A 24203-nucleotide genomic window follows, 5' to 3' on the forward strand; every position below is an offset into this window, starting at 1 on the left:
ATGTACCTTCAAGTAAGCATATGGAATTAACTGTTTTGACAGAGTATGATGTACAACAACTCAAAAACTGTTCATTTTTTTACTTCGTGTCCATGGAGACTTTTGATGAGGACGATCAGAACTACAACATATTATAAATTCAGCTAAATTAGCCGAGACTCATTTTCCGTATGTTCTGTGCGGGGTCCTTTAATACACTTTTAATTTACACAATTTGAACTTAATTTCATGACGTTACATTAAATTTAATGTTTTTATAACTGAAAAGTATATTTGTGTACATTGGTATATACGAAATTTAATGTATTTTTCGTAAATTTAATGTACACATTCATTACATTTAAGTAACTATTGTAACTTAATTTTCAGTTAAATCATTCAGTACTTTTAATTTTGTTCATAACCACGAGCTTCATTTACATATAAAGGAAGCTCACATTTGTGGTCACATTTCTAACAGTGTAGCTGGATATTATTATCATCATTTTGAATCAAACTACTCGAGTAGTAGCGTATATTAAAAAAATGAAATTTGGAATGTTATATTAAATGCCAAAAAGGTATTTAATACAACTAACAGCAAAAACTGCACCAAAAAAGTTTTTATCGTTTAATGAATCAAAGACGGCTTTATTAGTTGTTTGGAAAAATTTATTCGTGAAAAGATACATGACCATCGTTGATGTGTTTCCAAAGCGCCTTAAAGCCTATATTAAAGCTAAAGGTGGTTATTTTGAAAATGTTAATTATTATTTTTTATATTTAATATTTAATAAGAAGATATTTGATATTTAATAAAAAACAACAGAGTTTGTTTTTTTAAATATACATTATTAATTAATTGATAAACAAAAAAATTTGTAGCCAAATCTTTTTGTCACTGTGTATCATACTGTTATTATTATTATTACGATTATTTGGTTATAGAAACTATGCGTTTCGCGGGTTATCTTCGTGTCCATTATTAGAATGCCGACGTTTCATGAACATTGCAGTTCACTTCATCAAGACGAGGAGCAGATATTGGCTGGTACTACTATCAGGCTGCTCCTTGTCCTGATGAAGTGAACTACAATGTTCACGAAACGTTGGCATTCTAATAATGGATCTGGGTATGGAGATAACCTGCGAAACGCATAGTTTCTGTATAGAAAATATCTATGGAACCTCAAAAGCATTATTATTATTGTTATTATTATTATTATACATCGGCAAATCATTAGTTATTGACCATTATTAACTATTTTCTTCTATTAGTCACGATGTACATTGACGTTCAAAAATCGATAAGAAAAATACTATAATATGTGTAATAAACGTTAATGCATTTACAAAGCTTTGTATACATAACGGATAACGGTATGTCAGTCACGCAGATACGACATGCATAATCGATCGGATAAATGACATAATTCATAGCCGATCAGACTGTAGAATAACGACGCGCCTCATTGCACCGCAATTTTGTTCGGGCACGAGTTGCCGCGTGATGCGGAACATATCAGAAACGTCAAATTTCGATTTTCGCGTTTGCGCCGCGTTGTACCCGCGTTACATCTCCATTATATCGTAAATTATATGTCGGCCGGCTTGGTGCGGTCTTTCAGAATTGATCACGATTCAACGGGGCATGTCGTTACCAGCACGGTTAGAAAATCACGTTATACGGTGAATAAGGAGATGAGTGGATAGCCTTAACCTCGCTGAGCGGAAATTCTGACTTTAACCAGATTTTATAATTTCCTGATTGTATAATTTCATAAAAATCCCTCGGGTATTTATTAAAATTAGAAAATTATTTGTATCGCGATATTAATTGCAAATTCAATGGAACTGTTAAAAAGATAGAAGCTTTGTGCAGAGAGATCTTTGCGAAGTGCTTCCGTTAAAGGACGCGAGCAATTTTGCTGCATGACTGCTACATGTTACTATAAACGGAGGAAGTTGCATTTGCATTGCATCCCGTGCGTCGTGACGGTTGTACCATTAGCAGGCTGCTGCGAGATCTTTCGATTTGCATGTACGACGTAAACAGCGCGGTTGACGTTTGTTTGGGCAGAATAACGTGCGAATGTCTCTTGGGATGCAGTGCATTTTAATGCTTCGTGTGCGAAACACGTCGCAGAATATACAAAGTCCTACAAAGTGAGAATGAAGAAACGGTATTGCATAAAACGGCGAGTGTATTCCTAAAACGAGATGTATTCTAACGGGATGCGCGACAAAACGCTGACGGTATTGCATGCGAGGAAAATCAATTCTATTGTAATTCAAATTTTGTAATTTGTTTTCCCAATCGATTAAAAAAACGATTATGCTACATGGAAGATTTAAAATTTTGTTGGATACAAATCTGAAAATAATTTTGGAAACTGGTTGTTAGAATATTAACATTTTTTGCAGTATTGCTCATCATTTGTTAGTATTTTCGACACAATTATTTTGATCCAACAAACTTATTTTTAGATCCGCATCCAGTAAAATTTTAGAATTTTTAGCAAAATCATTTTTTCCGTGTAAAAAATGAGAATATGTCAAATCTATGAAGCCTGTTGAATATAATTTAAAAGTGCGATACGAACGAAATACAAAAGATTTAAATAGCACGTTGGCTACGGATCGAAAATAACTTCCGTAACATACTGTGACATACGTGTCCATCGTCGGGAGATGGACAGTGCTTTTCGGTCGCAGTTTCATCAGCAGTGAGCTCAAATCGAGAAAATTACGTTCAAACGGTAAACAAAGAAGGAATTATTCGACAAACATAATGGGGAATTGCGAGCTGCGATAGTGCGACTCGCCAGCTGTTATTATTAACCGGGGGCGATTGTCGCGCCTGTGATGCGGTGATCATCATGGGATCCAGCTAGAAAGGGTAACAAGATAGGATGAGGGAAAAGGGCGAGTGTGGCGAGAGCGCTCGAATCAATCATCATTGTAACATTGGTGCCAATGGCCACATGGGAGAGAGAAATGCATTACAATTCGCGAAATTATCATTGCGAGTCCGCTGTCTAACGCACTTCCCGTTCCGCACAAATAATTTTCTTCCCCGCTTCTCCCTCGGCGAACATAATTTTCTCCGTGGCTCGGTGGCCGTCGATGTAAAGCAATTAGAGATGCTGTCTGCGGAAGGAAGCGATTATTCAGGCACCCGGCTACGCCCGATTATGCTACGTCCGATGTGCGGCCGTCCGGACCAGCAATTATCATTTGCTCTTTCTTACTTTTATTGCACGATATTCGAGATGCACGTGTGCTACATTGATGTAAGTGTACGTGGATTGTTGATTAGCATTACTAAGGAATTCCCATACTGTCAGAAATGTTTGGTATGAATAACTTTTATTTTGTTGGTATGAATCATAAGAACTTTCTTTTTATTAATTTAAAAATTGTGTTGTTTCAATTAAAATTTTTTAATTTGATTATTTTAATCAAAATTTAGTTACCATAACATAATTTTTTATTTTAAAAATAAAAAAGTTTTTGTAATTCACATATCAAATGATAATTATTTATATCGAATTATTTCTCTCAGTGTACTCAAATATAATAATATTGGAACGCGCGTTACTAAGAAGTGATCTGAGAGAGTGCGTATGAAGCAGTTTTTTTTATTTTTGTCGAATCGATATGGTGTGGATCACGAAAAGTGTAAACTAAAAAGTTATATTACTTAAGATTTTCTTGGCATTTCTCCATACTACCCAAGTAGAACATAGTTATAATAATATCATAAACACATTAGCATGATTTTAATTATACCACTTATAAATTCATTTTTAACTATCAAATGACATTGTAATGATTTTATAATATCATTATGATTTAATTATGATTCTGTGTCTACCTAAGCCTAAGCGTCAGCGTAGTATTATTAGATTTAGATAGGATGTTATCAATTGAATGTTTACTATTTTATAAGAAAAATTGCTGTGAGTATATATTAATAATATACCATATATAATTTGACATTATCTCCGTGTCTTGATACATTGTTAAATATCCATGTTTCGTGAACTGATGATACTATTGTATATCAGGTTGTTTCTTGCTCTGAAGTTAATGGAATTAACCTGCAAACCACTTAGCTTCTGCGAAGCATCTTTTTCATGAAGAAAATATCCGTGGAAGCTTCAAAGTATTATCAAAAATTTGACATTAATATCATTACATTTAGTGTTTTTGTGTGTCTTTTTACACGCTTTAGGGAACTTTCTTTATAAAATAAACCGCATAGCTGCTTTAAGGCTCTTTTTTCTTAAAAAAACACATTCATGGAAAAAAGCCTCAAAAGTATTATCAATAATTTATTAACATTAATAGCATTACATTTAGTATTTTTGTGTCTTTTTTACACACTTTAGAGAACTTTTCTTATAAAATAAACCGCGTAGCTGCTTTGAAGCTTTCTTCCTTGAAGAAAACATCCATGAAAGTCTCAAAAATATTATCAATAATTTGACATTAATAGCATTACATTTACTAGTATTTTGTGTCTTTTTACACCCTTCGAGAAACTTTCTTTATAAAATGACGAACCTTCAATCGAGTACGGAATTTTTAGAATGAGGACTAAAATATTCACAATCCCGAGATGTATTGTATACTATAAGGCAATATTACTGCCTGCAATATATATGCCGCATCCGCTTATTTTTGTAAAAAGCATGTGGAAACCGGGTAATGGGGACATGGAGATTATTACGATCCTAGGGAAACTACAAATTTTCTGGGGTACTGAATCGAGACTGATTTTATACGAGAGATTTCAGAGATTAGCGGATAAAAAGTGGACGAAATTAAAGAACTTATTATCTCGCGTTTATTATTTATACGGGGATTATGAATTACGAATAATTGTTACATGTAATTCTTCTACCGCAAAATTCCACGGAGAAGAAAGTGAGAATGATCCGCCCTTTTCAGATCAGAATTCACATTCGCGTCTATAAAAAACTGTCACCGCTTGGCAATACCACAAACGGAATTGGCTGCTCCCACGACACGGACGTTTCGCTTTTTTGTCATGTTTGCCTGCAGAAACACTCGATTTTCACAGAATGCACTCTGAACCGCGGTTTGGCCGTGGAAAGTGTGAACTTTAGATTACGGGTTTTACGGTTTCACCCCACACACGATGGCTTCGGTTTCACGATCGATCTCGCTCGTTGCGGAAAGATGTACAGTTAACTTTATAAAGTGTAGTATACTACACACTACAAAGTAGTAGGGTAACTCTTACGCCGCGCTGGGATTTACGCCGCAGAAGTCAGAAAAAATAGAAGGAGTGGGGGTAATTTTCCCGTAACTATTCTGTTACATGCCTTTATGTTATATTCATATTGTGTTATGATTTCAGCTTCTTACTGTTAATGAATTTATTGTGAGTTGAATCGATTTATCACTGTAATAAGTAACGCCATCATAAGTTATAATCTACATAAAATGATTAATGTAGGACGTGTAAAAGACTTAGTGGTTATTATGTGATACATACGTGTAGTGGAATAGTAAAGCATGTTTGTATTATTAAACATGTTTGCATTATTTGTAAATTTTTCATGAGCCGTATATATCCCCTTTCCCCCTATGAGTAGCCATATATCCCCTATGAGATATGCAGCAAAAATACAAGGTTTCAAAAAGTTTATTTTTTAATATGAAAAATAAATATTTCGGATTTCTAATATTTTTTTCATAGTAGTAGACAGTACAAAGCTTTTACTGATATAATTCGTTTACTATAAACATAGTAAATAATACTTAATAAATTAAGTTTTTGATAGGTGCGGCGTATATAGCGGAGTTACTCTATATTACACTACACTAAATGCTATGAAAAATATCACCCTATGTAAAATTTTATTTTTTTTTTAATAATTCAAATTTATAGTTTGCATTATAAATAAGAAATGTTATAAAAGAATACAACTTAATTAGCAAAGAAATGTTGTATATTTTAAGTTTCAATTTAATTTCACATAGTTTCTCGAAGCTACGTGCTAGATTAAAATCCTATTCCCGTGATTCATACATATCTAATTGTATCACGTACACACATAACTATTTATATTACCGGCACGGTGTGAAATGTTAATATCTTCGAAACTTTGAGCCGCCCTGTAATAATGCAAATATGATAACAACCCGCGGGAATTGGCACCTAACGTGGAAACTCATTTACACGCTTCAGCAGAGAAACGCTTCGGATGTTCCCTACAACGGCGACGTTGAAAGCCGCGGCTTAGTCACGACAGACTAAGTCTTTTCACTAAAATACTTTAGTGAAAAACAAAACGAGCTAATTGAACGCGATTTTTGTTTCTTTCTTAATTAGTTATCTTAGAGTGTGTAGAGAAGATTAGAGATTCTCTAATTATGTCCATTTCTACCAATTAACTTTAATCTCGGTTTAATTTACTCTTTATCTTTTTCTCATTCTTAAAACTGAAGAAAGATAAAAAATAAGTTAATCCGCGATTAAAGTTAATCCATATTAGGATAGAAATGAGAAGAGTCACGAAATAATGTCAAGGTGAAGTCGGTGATGTCATTTTTCAGCAAAAATGTGTGATAATGGTAGTGTACAGAAGTATTATATCTGAAATGATACGACTGTGGTAGTATACATCTATTAGTCGTATTACATCTTTAATTTGCTGTAAAATCAAAATTTTTGCGTCAATCAAAATTTGGGATGTATTTCGTGATTCTAATTAAATAATCTAATTAAACAATCATTGTGATTAAAGCCACAAAAAGATAAAAGCATATGGAGAGAACGTTTTTGCTCAAGTATCTAAGAATTTGGCTAGATACAAAAAATACATTTCATTGGACTGTCAAAATAATTATGTAGGACTCAAACTGATTGTTAGAATATCAAAATTGTTTACAGAATTGCTCATGCTTGAGTTTCCTACATAATTATTTTGACAGTCCAACAAAATTATTTTCAAATTTGTATCTATATGTATCTATAAATACATCTAACTTTTTATAGATTCTTTAATAAAATCATTCTATGCATGCCGAAGCAATGTTGTTTTCGTATATCAATGAAAAAGCCATTTTAATCAATGCCATATTTATTTTCCATTCCGGAAAGAACTCGGAAAAATATAGATAAATACAGGAAATGGTTGAACTTATTGAATTGTATTACGTGTACATTGTATTGTTCAAAAAATTCGAGATAACGACGCACCTCAGTAAACGAATATCGAGCTTTAAGCCCATATAAGCACGTATAGTGTCTGTCTGCAATTGAGTGAATTTCACGTAATTTTATTTAATACGTTGCTAGTGGCAAACAAGTGGATAATGTAATATCCTTTTCTACGGATATAAATTTCGTGATCGCAAAGTTGTTAATGATCAAAACGAAACAATGTTAATCGCAGTAAATGCTTACCTGCTACATCCTCGAGCGTCGATTTTTCGCCACAGCTGATAAAATGAGGGTAGAAGGATACCATAACTATACCACCGGTCTGCGCCTGTAAACAAAGGATTTGTATTCCTCTTAATGTAATCGTTGAATTCAATAAAACATAAAAACGTTATTTATTTATTTGAACGGAGACTCAACATTTATAATATACTTAATATAAAATCATAATTATATATATGTATGTGTATATCTCTTTCTCTTATATTAACATAATTTATAAGATTTAGAGTTTAATATAATTATAAGGCGATTTCCATAGAAATTTCCACAGAAATAATTTCCACAGAAAGAATAATTTTCCTAAAATATTAAAAAATTTAGCTAGATATACAGATTTAAAAATAATTTTTGTTGAACCATCAAAAGATATTTATGTAGAAAACATGATGAGCAGTGCTGCAAAAAACTTTGATATTCCAGTTTAAGCATCCTATATAGTTATTGTAATAGTTTAGTAAAGTTATTTTCAGATTTATATCTAGCTAAATATAAATTTGTTTAGTTAAATATAAATTTATAGAAACCTTCCTTATACCAGGTCTATAAATATGAAACCGGAATTTTTTTATAGAAAATACACGTTTATTGCATGAAAATGATAAAAAATATTTTATTCGAAGTATTGCCCATCGCTAACTATACATTTTTCCTGTCTGACAATTTGTGGATGCCATGCCAAAAAAATTGTTGCTTTTTTGAGCCAAACCAGTCATCTAGCCATTTTCGTACATCTTCGTAAGAAGTGAAGCGCTGCTGAGCAAGTGCGTGTCCCATCGCAAATAAGTAGTAATCGGACGGAACCAAGTCTGGTGAGTAAGTTGCATGCGAAAGTATTTCCCAACCAAACGCCTCAATCGTTTCCTTGACCAGTTTTGCTGTGTGTGATAGTGCATTATCATGAAGCAAAATCACTTTGTATTGCCTTTTTTGATATTCCGGTCGTTTTTCACGCAAAGCTTGATTCAAATTGATCATTTGTTGTCGGTAGCATTCAGTATTAACGGTTTCGCCAGGTTTTAGCAGCTCATAATAGATCACACCTTTCTGATCCCATCAAACACGGAGCATTGTCTTCCATCCATAGCGATTTGGCCTTGCAGTCGATGTCGATGGTTCACCTGGAGTTACCCATGATCTTTTACGCTTAGGATTCTCAAAATATATCCACTTTTCATCGCCAGTCACAATTCGATGGAGAAATGACTTTCTTTTGTACCTGGTGAGCAGCATTTCGCAAGTGGTTTTTCGGTTTTCCTGCTGTCTTTCATTCAGTTCATGTGAAACCCATTTTCCCATCTTCTGGATCTTTCCCATGGATTTCAAACGTATGGAGACGGCTTCTCGTGTCACATTCCATTGATCCGCGAGTTGTTGTTGAGTTTGAGCGTCATCCTCATCCAACAATGCTTGCAATTCGCTGTCTTCAAACTTTTTCGATGGTTTTCCACGTTCTTCGTTTCTCACGTCAAAATCGTCACTTTTGAATTTTTTAAACTACTCAAAGCACTGTGATTTACCAAGAGCATACTCACCGTAAGCTTCGACAAGCATTCGATGCGATTCTGCAGCAGTTTTCTTCAAATGGTAACAGAAAATTAATGCTGTCCGCAAATCGTAGTTTCCAGGCACAAAATTCGACATGTTCAACGCTATTACAAACTATACTGTTGTATGAAACTTGTATTGTTGTGAGTTGAAAATCTTTGTCAGATGTCAAATTCAGAACAAGGAAATGGCATCAATGACGTGGTCTGACGGCAACTACATTGACAGCTATGGCCATCTATTGATAAATTCCGGTTTCATATTTACATACCTGGTAGATACTATACTTATAGAAATAATCTAATACAATTTAACCTTTACATTCGAATAGCAACTCTCAATTGGTCTAATGCAATTCGAGTGACGAGTGAGAGGCGACAATGACTGTTTATGTTTAATTTGGGCGAAACATAAAAATATATTTAATAGTTTTATAACATTAATTTATGTATATTTCATTTTATGTCAAAGCTGTAATAAATTCATCAAATACTATCAAAACAGCCTGGAGTTGCTGGTTCCTCCTAGTGAAAAATGCGTCGAGTGCAAAAGGTTAATACTGGTCAATTTATCACTGGAAGACATTAATTATTTATTTGGGGTGGTAAAAGCACTGAATAAGTGTTTTTATACAATAAATAATTAATTACTGTTTTTCAGCGTTGATTGGCCACTATTAAATTGATCAGTATTAGATTTTTGTACAGTTTTAGTAAAATCGTTCTTTCTGTGCATCGCGTTATATAAGATTGCTTTAAACAAATACATTATAGTGTTCGTTATTTTCTGTTGTTTCGTTGCCGAAAGCTTACCAAAAGTCGCAGCGCGTGGTCAGGCACATTTCGCGAGGAGTTGCAAAGAGCGTGAGCGCTGCTGTGACTGAAAATCACTGGCGCCCTCGACGTCGTCATAGCTGCCAGCATCGTTGGCACCGAGACATGAGAGAGGTCCACCATCATCCCAAGTCGATTCATCTCCAGTACGACACTCTGGAAAGTTTCACGGTGCGACGTTAAATAGTTTCGATACTTACGGACACGTCCGCTCTCATAATGGCATCGAGGCACCATGAATTAAAGTACTATGAAAGATCTCTCGGACTTCGCGTTAACGTTGAAAGGCATGTCTCCTGGTACATCTTTTGAATATTCTTGCGAACTCTTGAACTGAACGTTAATCCGGATTACATAGACTCGCCGAGATTCACGGGATCGGCTCGAGGGTGATTTAATGTACATATTACCACACAGTTTTCCTTAAAAATTTTTCTTTTCGCAAATTTATGATTATGGCTGTGATAAATTTTTCGGGCGAATTGGAAGAAAGAGCATCTCTTGTTCATTGTTATTGCTTTCTTAAAATTAAAGTAGAACGAACCGAAAGTTTATTACAGTATCTGTCGGGTTTGCTTTTCGAATTAAATTTGGCGTTAGTAGTGGAATGGGAGGACTGGTTTTATAGTGCGCGCACGTTAGGTCGGTGACACTTATTGCACGGATTGAGTTTCAGAACGAATACTTTCGAAGCTGCTCTCTTCTCGAGAAGAATGCCAATGCGATGGGCAGTAGCCCATAGAATAAATCAAAAAGTCGGATTTTCTAGCGCTGCAGTCGCCAATCAATATGTTTAAGAGACAGCAATTGTATCTGAGATTTATGTAGCGATATCTCGCAAGTCGTATTACTCGTGGAACATGACGCAATATTTTAAAGCTAACCAAATATTTTCAAAACAATCAACAAAATGAGAGAAATAAAATTTGTATTGAGTCTTTATATTGGAAAAATTAACCCTTCAATGCTATATACGATATCATTTTGTCACGTGCGCAACACATTGGTATACTCAACTTTTGATTATTTATAACTTTCAAATAAAAGAATTTTATTACTGCAGCTTATATTGCCAAAAAGGGACTTGGTTTACAATTTTTTAAATCACACACATCCATTCATATCTTCTAATTAATAGCTAATTAAAATCCACTAGCTATAGTAGTAGCCAAAAATTTTAGGACAATTTTATGATAATTTTTGTCAATCTGTTTTTCAATTATATTATTGTATAAGTTAATAAAATTCTTGTTATCTATTTAAAAATTATGATATTTTCAATATTATTAAATATATTAAGTATTATAATATATTATATTTTTATTATATTTTTATATATTATTTATTTTAATACATATTATATTTTTATTTGAAAAAATTCTTTATCTTAGTGATATACTAAAATTACTCATTGGTCGAAAACTTTTGGCAGCTACTGTAGATGTTACTCTACCACTTAAACCTAAACCTACATCTACATTTATTTCTTATTTTTTATATTCTAAATATAACAGCCTTTTTTATCCTAATTTACATTTTAATATCACGTTTACTCAATTATTGCACAGTTTTCACTCAAAACCTTAAATTTTTCTTTATTATCGTGCACAACAATATCACAGAAATCATCTTTATTAGTGAAAAAAGTTATAAGTAATGAAGTAAACAGAAGTTTCGAAAAAAAATTATTTTTCGAAAAGAAGCTAAATACATCATATCGAGATTGAAGAGTTAAGAGCTTATATCTCTGTGCGATGATTATATTAAAATCAAATTGCGTATAATTATAAATAAAATATTAACGATAGATAAAAAAAAGATAAAAAAATAATTTTTGTAAATGCATATGCGTTTTACAATTATAAAAACATCTATCTATATAACCTCATAAAATTAAAAATGGAATAACGATAAAAATTGAAACTCGCTAGGTTCTTTGGCACGGGAGAGTCATCCTTGTTAGGAGCCAAGTTGTCGCACGAATTCCGATTTCTTTTCTGCGCGGTGAACGTTATCTTCGTTAAACGAGAATGCTTTGTTAAACTGGCAACGTGATAAACTGAACGTCTTAGGATTCCTTCTCGACTTTCTTATTCTCCAGGCTTTGCCATAGTTGTGTCTCTGCTTTTTTCTCTCGCAAGTCGTGACGGATTCTTAGCGTGACTTCCGTCTCGTTTTCATTGTGGATGCTTCAGGCACGAGCGAAGCTACACGAGAGAGATTCTCGAGGTGCTGACGGATAAATAGAGAAAACTTTTTCACATGTGTATGTAAATCTTGTTACAGATTGAGTGACGCGTTAAATTGAGGATTAGTTATAGGAAACACGTAAAATATTAATAATCAAATTCTTGCATGTAACACTTTTGCTCTTTTTTTAAAACAAAGTAATACTTCTTTATAACGAACTTATTTTAAATAAGTAAAGAAGGGTTAAATATGATGGAGATTAAATCTTAGTGTCTAATATTTATATGTAAATTTTAAATATTGGAAGTGCAATATTTAAATATTGTATGTGGAAGTACAAAATTTACATACACGGAAAAAAAATGTTTCTGGTTTACAGCTAATTCTGATTAGCTGAAATTGCATTAGCTACTGAATTTGCTAATACATACAAAGGATTTCCTGCTGTAGCTAATATAAGGACGTGATAGCATATACATGTCTGTTACAGATCGATTTATTTAGCAATATGAAGTTAGTTGCTACAGTTATCGGATATGTCCGTGTAAAAGAAAATTGTCTCTACCACAGTTAAATATGGTTTGCTAAAACTGTTGCTACCAAATTGTCTGTTACGCAGAAAACGTTTGCTGCAATGATCAATACATCGACATAATAGCAAAATGCTTGTCTGTTACAATGATAATATTTAGGCCTCACAGCTAATGCAAATTAGACCTCATAAATACGACGTTAGGTGTCCATATAATGCTACTGAATTTAGCTGCCACACCTAATTTTTAACTGTGGTAGATAATCTTTTTTTTTCCGTGTATAAATATTAGGCACCTAATCTCGATTGTATTTGATTTTTCTCTACTTATTTACTTATACATAAATTCTAAATCTTCCATTTATATAAACTGCACGCTAATTATACTGTCGGATTTAAAACACAATCATAAACTAAAACTGAAATGAGATGATATCATAAATTAAATTGATCGTCAATTTAATGATGATGCTAATAAACATCTTGAAGTACTGTAAAGAACTTATTGCGAATAAATATTATCACAGGGTAATATTTATTACGAGTTAATTTTTTTAGGAAATTAGAATGTGTCTATGTCTTCAACAAGACTAAAATAAACTTTCAAGTTGGAGAAAACTCGAAAAAAAGTTTTATTGCATAAAATCGCGAAAAGACGAGAGAGCGCAAGTGAGATTGGTTACGTGCGAGTGACACGCGATAGGATAGTTCTGTTGGTCTTGTTCGCTAAAAGCCTTGATGAAAAGAGGGAGAGGAGATCAGAGAAATGCGTAAGCCCGGCTCAAGCGATTCTTTTCCATTATTCAAGCAATTTATTTTCTGAAGAGGCATTCTGCGATCTATTCCGACTTTTCGCTTACCTTTCCTTTGCCTGGAAATGATAAATTTTAATAAAAATCCCGGATTAATGAGACGAGAAACAATTGCAATTGATTATTTGCGATTCTGTTTCTATTTGTATTTTGGCCAAGTAGATGCATGTTTTATTATTTCGTTTTTGCAGTGAAATATCTTTTTATTCTAATTAATGATAATGATGATATTCCAGCTTGTTTTTGCTAAGCAACAGAAAGAAATAAATGAGAGTTCAACGAACGAGCACAAAGGGTGATATATAGATAATTTATTCGCTTAAAATCAATAACGGTATGTTTTAACTTCTCTTAATTATCTTCAGTGAATATTATATTAATTAACGAGTAGAAAATAATAATAAAATCAAATATAAGAAGTAACTCATATAAGTGTATTATAACAAGTGTTATATTACACTTATATGAGTTATATCACAGTTATATTGTTGAGTGGGAAATTACAATAGGTACGTTACATGTAACTTTATTTGAGCTGGGAATATTACTCAAGATTCTTAACAATTTGTTAGTAATAATAAGATCTTTTTATTCTCGCGAATAAATATATTTACAAGTCATTTATTACGCATCGGGAAATAGAATCACTAATCATTATAGGCAGATTATATTATATTTGCAAAAATATTTGATTGATGAAGATTAGCATAGAAACATAGAAGTGTATTTAGCATAAACATAGAAGTGTGTTTATTATATATATATTATTGTTCTGATTTATAAATCCACTGCTCCAAGCATATACATAGTAAATTTATTTCTTTCGGAGGATGACGATATACATTTTTTTTGGTTATTGAAAGAATTCACCCTCGAGGATCTCCAGGATGTGTTAGGTAGCGCAATGGCGATAGTTGGTACGACCTATCGGCAGACAGGATGACGAATAAGCTTCATTCTCCCATGAGTCCTTTTGAAAGGTATCCACTCGTATCGTAGATACGTTCTTCCATTCATTGCTCCCTTAGGTATTTTTCGAAGTGAAAACTCAGGAAGGAATCGAGACATTTATTCATTTTCTTTTAACCCATGCATCTAATCTTTTTTTTTCAACTTTTGACTCCGAGAAACTAATTCCGCGATTGTCTAATTTTGCTATTCGCCATTCAAGACAAATTAAAATCAATCCTCAAGTTATAATGTTATTTAATAGAAAAAGAAGAAGTATTATTTATCATTATGGAATATCATCGACTACTATCACTTTAATATTATTGTAATTTTGTTTTATGGAATTTTGTTATTTATGAATCTATAAACGTTACGCGTATAATAATAGAGACATTTTTGGGTCTTTCAATAATCCTGAATATAAAGATAGAAAGAGATATTTTCCGATTAAAATAAATATTTCTTCACAAAGAGAAATTTACGCAAATATTGTACATTTTCGAAATTGAAGAAAACAAAATAAAATCCACATTTTAATCTTTTTTAACGGAATAATTTTTTATCGCGCTCAATAAAGTTTTTACAAAATTTTTATTGAAATTAATATTTCACCGATGTTTTTTACTGATGCGTATTATTAAAATTGATTAATAACATAAAACTTTATTTAATTTTTTTCATAAAATATAAGATTTGAATAATAAAAAATTTGAAATAAATCTTTTTTATTAAAACTTTTGAGATAAAAGTTTCAGCTATTATTTGATTTGTATTATTTATTAACCCTCAACTACATGTATAGTTTTAGCTTCTTTATTTACATGTCTGGGTCCAAGTCACCCATGGCGTTTTGGACTGACTTTATAATTATGATAAATCTCAATATAAAATATTTTTTTTTTTAATAAAATGCCGGAATGTATAGAATCGAAATATCAAAATATAAAAAGATTTTGATAATAATTGAAATAGTTATGCCAAAAAATATTAAAGAACAAAATTTGTGAAAAGAGTGCAATAATCAATTTAAAAAAAAATCATATCTTTATGATAAAAAGGGGACAGATAAAAATAAGTAGTGTTTTGAAAAGAGGAAAACGTGAACTTTAAGAAAAAAAAATATATTATATTGATTCATTTCAAAAAGTATAATTATTTGCGCGACTAAAGTGGGGGCATTTTTATACATGCTCGGAAAAATGATGATGGAGGTATGTCGGTTATTTTCTTTTTTAAAAAAAGAAAAAAAGATGCAATGAAAATATTTTATATTAAATATAATATATATTAAATATTAATATATAATGATCTCGATATTATTTACTCACGATTTTATAACTCCAAGAAAATAGAGCGATTGTTTTATCAAGACGCTTCTCTCGCAAAAATGTTTTTTTGACAATGAATATATGTTTTAATTATAAGAAGATTTTAATTATAAGATTTAATTATAAGAACACATATACTTGAATACAGCACTAATAAAGAGGCACTTACTAAAAACGAATTTTCAAAAATCTGATGAATTTACATTTGACGGGTCCAAGTCACCCAAGCCAAACTTTTATTGTATCACAATTAGCGTCAAGACAACAATGAAACAATTGCATCACGCCATTCGACAGAGAAAGGATTCAAGTTTTTTTTATCCCTTCACTTCAAATTTGCAACTATTAACCGTACAAAAATAGCGGCCGACTAAAATTTTCAGCCGGGTCCAAATGAGCTACTCATGTAGTTGAGGGTTAATACATACAATAAATTCTATGAAAATTCTGTAAAATAATATTAATTTATTTATCAAATATAGTAAGAATTTCGCGTTTATCGATTTTATTGAGGAAATTTAGAATAATAGTTAGGATCATATCGAGAAATGAGACGTCGTTATTTTTGCCAAGTTGAACCTACATTCTTCGCGAATAGGTATGTAGCGGTATTCAAAATTGAATTCTCCGGAATTATACTAGTTTCAATCCTGCAATCCGAACGTCGCTTTCCGAAAATGCATTTTCCGCTCAATCGAAATGGACTGGCTAAATCCCGAACAAGATTCGGTCTTCTCGGTCCTTTCGCGGAGACAGAGGATCAGTGAGTGACGTTTTGCTTTGGTTGCATAGGAAATTGCGCGATTCGGAATGCCACCCAAGCGAATCGAAGCCGAGAGCAAGTGGAATGGAAAACACAGGTGGGTTGCTTCTGTTCGCTTGGATATATGCGTCAGTCTCGCTTTGATTGATTCAAGTTAGCGGCGGGACTGGTCATTCCATGTTCTTTCTCAAGCGATGAAACTTACTCTCTACGACATCCGCATTTTGTCGTCGCCCACGACCGCTGTTATCATCTAACTTCAGTTTACGAAACTGTCGGCGTTCTGGTGACTATTTAAACGCGAACTCCCAGAACAAGCATGCAGCTAGCCTCAAAAGGGTGACCGGTCAACCCATAACGCTTTCCGAAACTTATCGGCCACCTGTACTGCCATATTGCTACTTCGTGGACATCCGTATCGCTCTTCTGACGTTCGGTTGTGACGAATTAATTCAGAAACTGCCTCAAGAGCTGTCGCAACTTTTCTTTGGATTCAACTTGTGGAAATTTGATCCGCGATGTTCCGCATAAGTCGACATACACGGTCCGCTGTATTGGTTGCAAGTTTCGTACAGTTTTCATTTCACAGAATAGTCGACATTTACATTGTCGTCTTATTATACAATATAATACAGGATGACAAAAGTTTGGCCCCAAAGTTTTGTGTGTTTATTAAAAATCGTTATCCAGCAATATTTTATTTGCCGATATTTTGATGTTAAAATGACGACAAATAACATCAGCTTGCTACCTAGATATATAGTAACGTATATTTAAAAAACACGAACTCTATAAGAGTGTTACTTGGTTGGTTTATTAAATACCAATAAGATGTTGTATCAAAAGATTATCATCAGTTGGATGAACTGAAAATCGCCTTATTGGCTGTTTAGGAGAATCCGTGAAAAGATGTGCGGCCATCGTTGATGCATTCTCGAAGTATCTTAAAGTTTATATCAAAGCTGAAGGTGGTCATTTTGAATGATAATTATTTTTGGTATTTAATAAGATATAATTCATGCTCCCCAAATATTTTTTTATAAATATATGTTACTAATGATTTGATAAACAAGAAACTTTGTTGCCAAATTTTTTGTTACCTCGTAAATATATTGTATATTTATAGCTAAAAATATATATGAATAAAGATATCCTATTAATAATACTCTTTATTATAACTTATCTCAAATTTCAGTTATATAAATCATATTATTTCTGATTGAAAGAAACCTAATAATGTTACTTTTACGATCCCCGATAATATTTCAATATAGTGACTATATTAAGAGAATTGACGTTCACGTTATTGCTATGTTAAATCGGATTAAGTCTTATCTGTATCCCGAGTGCGAGAGTGAAAATCGACTTTTGGTAACAGCTCGCTAAAGTTTGTCGATGGTTAAGAACCAAACGCGCGCGGTCGGGGATAAGGGACAGGGAGGGGTAAAAAGCCAGAAAGTTAATAAAGGGCCGATGTTCGAAAGTTCAGCGGCGCCTATGAGATAGTCCGCGGATCCCGGGAATTAAGATCGGAACTCGCGGACCAAGAGGAAACGATAATGCGGTTTTAAAGAGTCTTCGATATAGCTCCGCGTACATGCTATAGCGCGCGAACTTTATGAAATTAAGGGAATGGAAGCTGCAATATTGATAACGTCGCGAAGTCAACCGTGGTAAGTAGTTAATGCCTGTCTTGCGCGGGGAAAGGGGCCACAACGTGAGACAAGTATCCCGACAGGGCGATTAATGCCCTTACGTCGAAGCCTCTGAGAAATGATCCTGCGAAAGAAATATCGACTATTCCTCACACGTATAACCCATTTCTCTCGACTCTTATTCTTTTTTTGCGAAATATTAACCTATTGTCCTCGGAAGTCTGGGATAGTGCGGCATAATAAATCATCCATCTGCAGTTTGTTCACTTCCTCTCTTTTTTCTCCCTCTTTCTCTCTTTCTCTTTCTCTTTTCCTCCTCTTCCTTTTTCTTTTGCTGAAGTTTTTATCCTGTTTATTACAATCCTATTCGATTCAATCGAGATTCCGTAAAGTGATTAATCATAGAAGAAGTAAAGTTGCATCTTAACAGCAACATCGAAGTGGAATCTCACATAATATCCACTCACAATCGGTGAAGTGCGTAATGTAAAGAAATGTTGCGTGTTATTTAACGTTATTGAACAGATTACTACACTGATAGAAAAATGTTTGGTATTTGTAACTATAAGTTACATATTACTATAATTGAGGGGATTGGAGGAATAAAGGCACAATTCTATTTAAGCCCTTTTTCCGGAGATTAACGCAAATAAACAAGGAATTAATGTTGTTTACATTAGTTAAATATGAACGTGTTTCAATTTATTCCTGTGGTGATAAAAATGATATAATCTATGGAAAAAGGGCATAAATGATTTAAAATCATTAATGAGATTTTTACTAGAGACCGAACGAAAATAGTACGACAATAATGTGTTTTCATTACAACATATTTATGTTAAAAAATCTTACGAAAACTCATCAGATGATGATTGAACATTATTTCAATTTATTTTGTACAAGTAAAAGTAAAATGTATATTTTACATTCATTTTGTATTTCTCTTAGAAGAATGTGAAAATAAAAAATATTTCTGCAGTTTATAGTCTTCTTTTACTGTCGATTCTTACAATATTATGATCAATATTCGGAAAAAGGAACTAAATGTATTTTTTAAATTACAAATAACTTTTTAAATATTGATCATAATAGAGAAATATTACAACATATAACTTCTCAAAGACATTATATAAATATACATTTAATACTGTTCCCATTTGTGGTACAATAATAAAATAACAAGTTATTTTAATTTTTATCAAAATCAAAATTTTGTAATTAGACCTTTATTCCGCCAATTTCCTCAATTATGATTATTACTGCTATAATTCAAATTACTAATTAATTAATAATTTTATAGTCATTTGAATAATTTTTATGGTAATTTCAACCATTTTTATCGTTATCATAATTATAATTATAGTTATGCATTTTAAGTTGCCAATTGTATACATTTGTTGCTAGTACATATAATTATTATTACTAATATTATAGCAGTAATAATCATAATTATAGTAATAGGTAATTACAGCTACAAATACCAAACATTTTTCTCTCAATGTATTTATCAGAAAAAATCCTTAAAGGCATTCAGAACGTCAAGGATGAGGGATCTAAAGAAAAGAGAGTGTCCTATTTTTGACGTGAGCTTGTGATCCTCCTGGCTGCTTCTTTTCCGTGATTTTAGTTCGCGCTTTCGGTAGGTAAGGGCTTTACCGAGCCAATTAAGCGAGAGCATCGGGGTGTGACTGAGTGTGCTTTTAGCGCGGGAATAGCAGCGATCCGTAGATATCGGCCACTTTTGGCGTGCGCATGGCATGCACGCGAGATGCGAATCGGATTCGACGGATCGCTCTCGAACGTGGGCGCGTGTAAGTGCACGTCAGGATCCACACGTCGCGTCGATACAAAGGGTCACGTAGAAGGTTGGAAAACGTAGCTTCGGGATATATTGTAACAAGGAAAGAGGTACCTCCGCGATACGTAGCCACTGAGCGAAGCTATCTGCCGTTCACGTGGCATATCATGGAACGCGATACTCGTCCTCTATTTTCTTTCGATATAGCTGTTGTGGATGGCCGATTAAATCGCTTCACTTTTGATACGATACAGGCAGCCCGAAAATAAAAAAGCATTGTGAATACCAATGCGTTCAATGGAAAAAACATCTTTTCAACTGTTGTAAGATTTTTTTTAATACATTGGTTGGTTTTATCGTTCATTTACTACAACAATGACATAATTAAAAAATTGCCATTTTTTTAGTTGATTGCAGAAAAAGAATGGAAATATAAAGGAAAAAAGAAAGAATATTTTTAAAGGACATACTTTATTTCTTTACAGTTATTACACTGTTTGTAGAAAAATAAAAACATTGCATTTTAAAATTAATATTTCAAAATTAATTTTTAAAATTAATATTCCATTTCAAGATTAATGTTCCAAAATTTTAACAATTCAAAAGATTCAAATTCATTTTCTTGAAAACTTTGTTTTCTGAGTTACATCATTATTGTAGCAGATGAGCGATATTTAGACTTAATGAGGAACTAAGGGCAAGAACCACAATCATATTAAAGAATCTTATTACAGTTGCAAAGCTGCTTTTACTGTGAACATAGCCAATCTCTGAAACAAAGAAGTTGCGGTACATATTAAGTTTATCTGGTTAGATGAAAAAGAGTAGCGATTTAAATGAACGTGTAAAAAACTTGCAAATTAATACAATCCAAAAGGAGTTGTTGAATTTCGCTTTCAATCTGATATTTTTCCCAGTTTACAGTAACAAAGATTTGAGTCTTCATTGACTCTTTTTCTCTATTACTACTATGATTTTATTACAAGAAATCTTTGTTTTATTCGCGATTTCCAATTTGCGGTCATTAAGAAAGAGAGAAATAGAAATTTTTTTTTAAAACTAGGGCATACTTTAAACTGTTTTTGTGACGGATTCATTTACGTGCAAATAAAATACGACATATACAGCCATGCAATTGTATGCAATGAGGTTGAGAAGGGCTTTACAGCTCGGGCAGTGGACTCGTTTGGATTTGATCAGACTCGTCGTCGGATTTTTCATGCTCGGCCAGTTAATTTTGCATATTATGAGCGCATAAAGCGATTCAACATGTCAGTAGTATTCGCCTCATTTCTTGCTTGGATGAGCATTTACGTAATTTTCAACCTATCGGCATTTTCTCATCATGAAATGCAAACCGTAATGTCCCAGTCAACAGAGACGTGCGCGTGGCCTTGTGCTTAAGATTTTCTTTAGTTCACGGTTTTTTTACATCCTTTTGAAAATGTCTACGCATATTTGAAAACGTCTTCTTCATCGCTCGCAGTCATAAATAATCATTCGTTGTTGAAAGTAGAAACGTGTGAAGGAATCCGCGCGTGAAGTGTTGAAAAGGTCGTAAAGATATCCGAGGATGTTAATCGAATTCCAGAAAATAATTAAATAAATTCCAGAAAATGAAATATTGTCTCTACTGGCTCGCTGTACTTATTCAAGGAAATCCATTTTACGCAACGCTGAATCTGACATTTTCCCGTAATGGGACGAGTGTTCCCTCGGAGAGATCATTCTGGATAATAATTACAGAAAAGGATTTTGCAGATTGTAACATTCTATTAAACGTTCTAGGGTACTTGCATACTTTCAACACCATTTTTTCGTATAATGAAAAAAAGTCTAATAATAATAATAATCAAATCTTAATTATAATTATTATAACTTTGGTGAAATAATTTCAATTAAATTTAATTATTTGGTATAATAATTTCAATTTAGGTTAATATAATCAAAACTAACGCAAATCTTATTTTTCTAATTGTTAGATTATTATTAAATGACTGATTACTATTATTATGTTTGATAATATTTAAAAAATATATTACACCAATATGCTAGACAAAATAGATTTAATAGCTATATACGTATTATCAGATCATTTTTCAGTGTATAAAAGCACAACCCCATTCTACTTTCTTCAACGGTTTGATACTTGCTTACGTATTTCTTTATATTACTGCAACGCGAGTGATCATGAAGCCGCGTTTTTCTTTTATAAAAGTTTTCCCTCTAGAACGATTACTAGTCCTGGTCGAAAGGAATGGACTAGAAGAGAGCGAGATGTGTGAGTGTGTATATGAAATGGTCTAGGTATCGAATTCTATTACTTCTTTCGTAAGAAGGCAGTTTCTATACACATAGTTGCTTCATTGCTTGCTAGCAAAGCGCTTCCATGTTATAGCATACGTCTTTTAATATATTTCATACGTATATACATGAAAAGGAAGAAGAAACGAATAGACTGGCATATTTGAGTTGTAATGATATAAGGATATTTTTGAATTGAGTAAAAGAGAGATAGATAGATAGATAGAGAGAGAGAGAGAGAGAGAGAGAGAGAGAGAGAGAGAGAGAAGGGAGAGAGCGACAGTTATTACATAATAAAGGAATTTCATTTTAAGATAATTAAGATTTGCACAAAGAATAAATGCATAAAAGAGAGAAGAAGCGATGGTAATTAGTAATAAGGGCTTCCGTCCATAACGCTAGAGTTAAGTAGCGATTTGAAAGTAATATTGAAAAAGTTTAATGTGTACATCAAAGAGATTGGCGGGGTGCTCTTTAAAAGAAAGAGTATGTTCTTTTATGGCGTCGAAGTAAGGAGATTCAACAGCTTTCTTTTTTAGACTGCAGTTCTGAAGTATCGCTGGGAATTTTTAGCGAGTGCTTGAAAACCTGTTTATTGCTCAGGTGTAGGTGAGAAATGATGCGGATACTAGTTCAAGGCATAAAAGAAAAGCGAGGGATCATATATAAAGCTCCTACCGCGAGACCAATCTTGCAATATGGAGCGGCAACTGGGCGGAAAAGTAGTATATTCTTTCTGGATTACTTCACGAAGGCAAAAGATACATATGGAAAAAATTATTCGCTGAACATTACGTGTAAAAATGAACATACAAAAATGTATATTCATTTTGTACGTATGTTTCATATTTATTTTAAGCAAATATAAAAAATTATTGATTAATAGATAAAACGCGTGGAAGATACAGGAGATAAATAAAGAGCAAATGTAAAAAATTACTGATCAATAGATAAATGCGTAAAACATATAAGAGATAAACAAAATGAAAACCTCAGAGAAATGCACTATTTATTTTATTACTTGTTTTATTAATATAAGAAGTTGGCTTATCACTTGTTTTTAATATACATTCTATCCTTGTAGAGTAATCACTCAATGCTTGAATAATTACCAATGGAATGTTGTACTATTCTTTCAACAGAACGTCGTTCAATTATTTATATAAATTATATTGAAGGAGGAAATTTAATTTTCATTCTCAGAGAATTTTTCAAAATTGCTCTCTGTTCTCCAAAACTTCAACACTTTTTCTGACCAATGCAATTACCTGATTTAAATAGTTGTAGCTGTTTTGAAAAGCAGAGTGAGAAACAGACTTCCTCCTCCAATATCTTTTAAGCAATTAGAAAATGTTCTGCTAGAAGAATGGAATAATATTGCACTGTAACAGTTGCTACACTATTCAAGCAATATATTCAAGCACGTATGACTCTATTTTAATAAGGATAAAATTTGTATTAAAGACAAATGGTAGGACAACTTGTTGTTAATAAAACAAGTATATTTTTCAGGTGTTCAGATTATTTTGTTTATCCCCTGTATATTGTATAGTAATCATATGTACGAAGAAGGACGCTTAAAATTATTTATGATGATCCTGAAAAATATACTTCACACATATATTCTTCTTTGAGGGATATATATGAAGAAAGTTTCCTGTAAATATGCTGTATCGTTCATACGCTTTATTTTGTTGCGAAATGACTGTTCTTCGCGTCATAAAAAGTTACATTTGAATTATTCCGGTAGATTTCCAAATGGAAACTCCCTGGGAAACATTCTACTTCATCCATCCATCTTGATCGCGAGCTTTTTTACGATCGAGCGGATCCACCGTGCTTTCTGTAATCCGTGATTCGAAGCGGGAAACGCCCGTTCCTTTTCTACTGGCGCGCAGAACGTCGGCTTATTTACTTGAAATCGTGTCGATACGATAGATAAGACAGACGGCGACGTAAATGGGTCGTGTAAGAGAAAGAGAAAGAAAGACAGAAAGAGGACCGGCAGAATCTGTCGTAGTCTCGCAGAT

General features: G+C 32.9%; 1 protein-coding gene across 1 annotated transcript in view; it reads right to left on the minus strand.

The window, feature by feature from the left end:
- Positions 1-7423: 7423 nt before the first annotated feature.
- The window catches only part of LOC108727495 (dipeptidase 1), a gene marked incomplete at its 3' end in the record, with an annotated part of 89738 nt that continues 72958 nt past the window's right edge, over positions 7424-24203 (minus strand). Inside the window, exons 6-7 of the mRNA XM_018455637.1 lie at positions 9820-9996; positions 7424-7508 (exon numbers count right to left, since the gene is read on the minus strand). Of these exons, the coding sequence (XP_018311139.1) occupies positions 7424-7508; positions 9820-9996 (262 nt within the window). The remainder of the gene's footprint in view (positions 7509-9819; positions 9997-24203) is intronic.

Source organism: Mycetomoellerius zeteki, unplaced genomic scaffold (assembly GCF_001594055.1).
Source record: "Mycetomoellerius zeteki isolate Tzet28-1 unplaced genomic scaffold, Tzet1.0 scaffold5, whole genome shotgun sequence".
NCBI classification, from domain to species: domain Eukaryota; kingdom Metazoa; phylum Arthropoda; class Insecta; order Hymenoptera; family Formicidae; genus Mycetomoellerius; species Mycetomoellerius zeteki.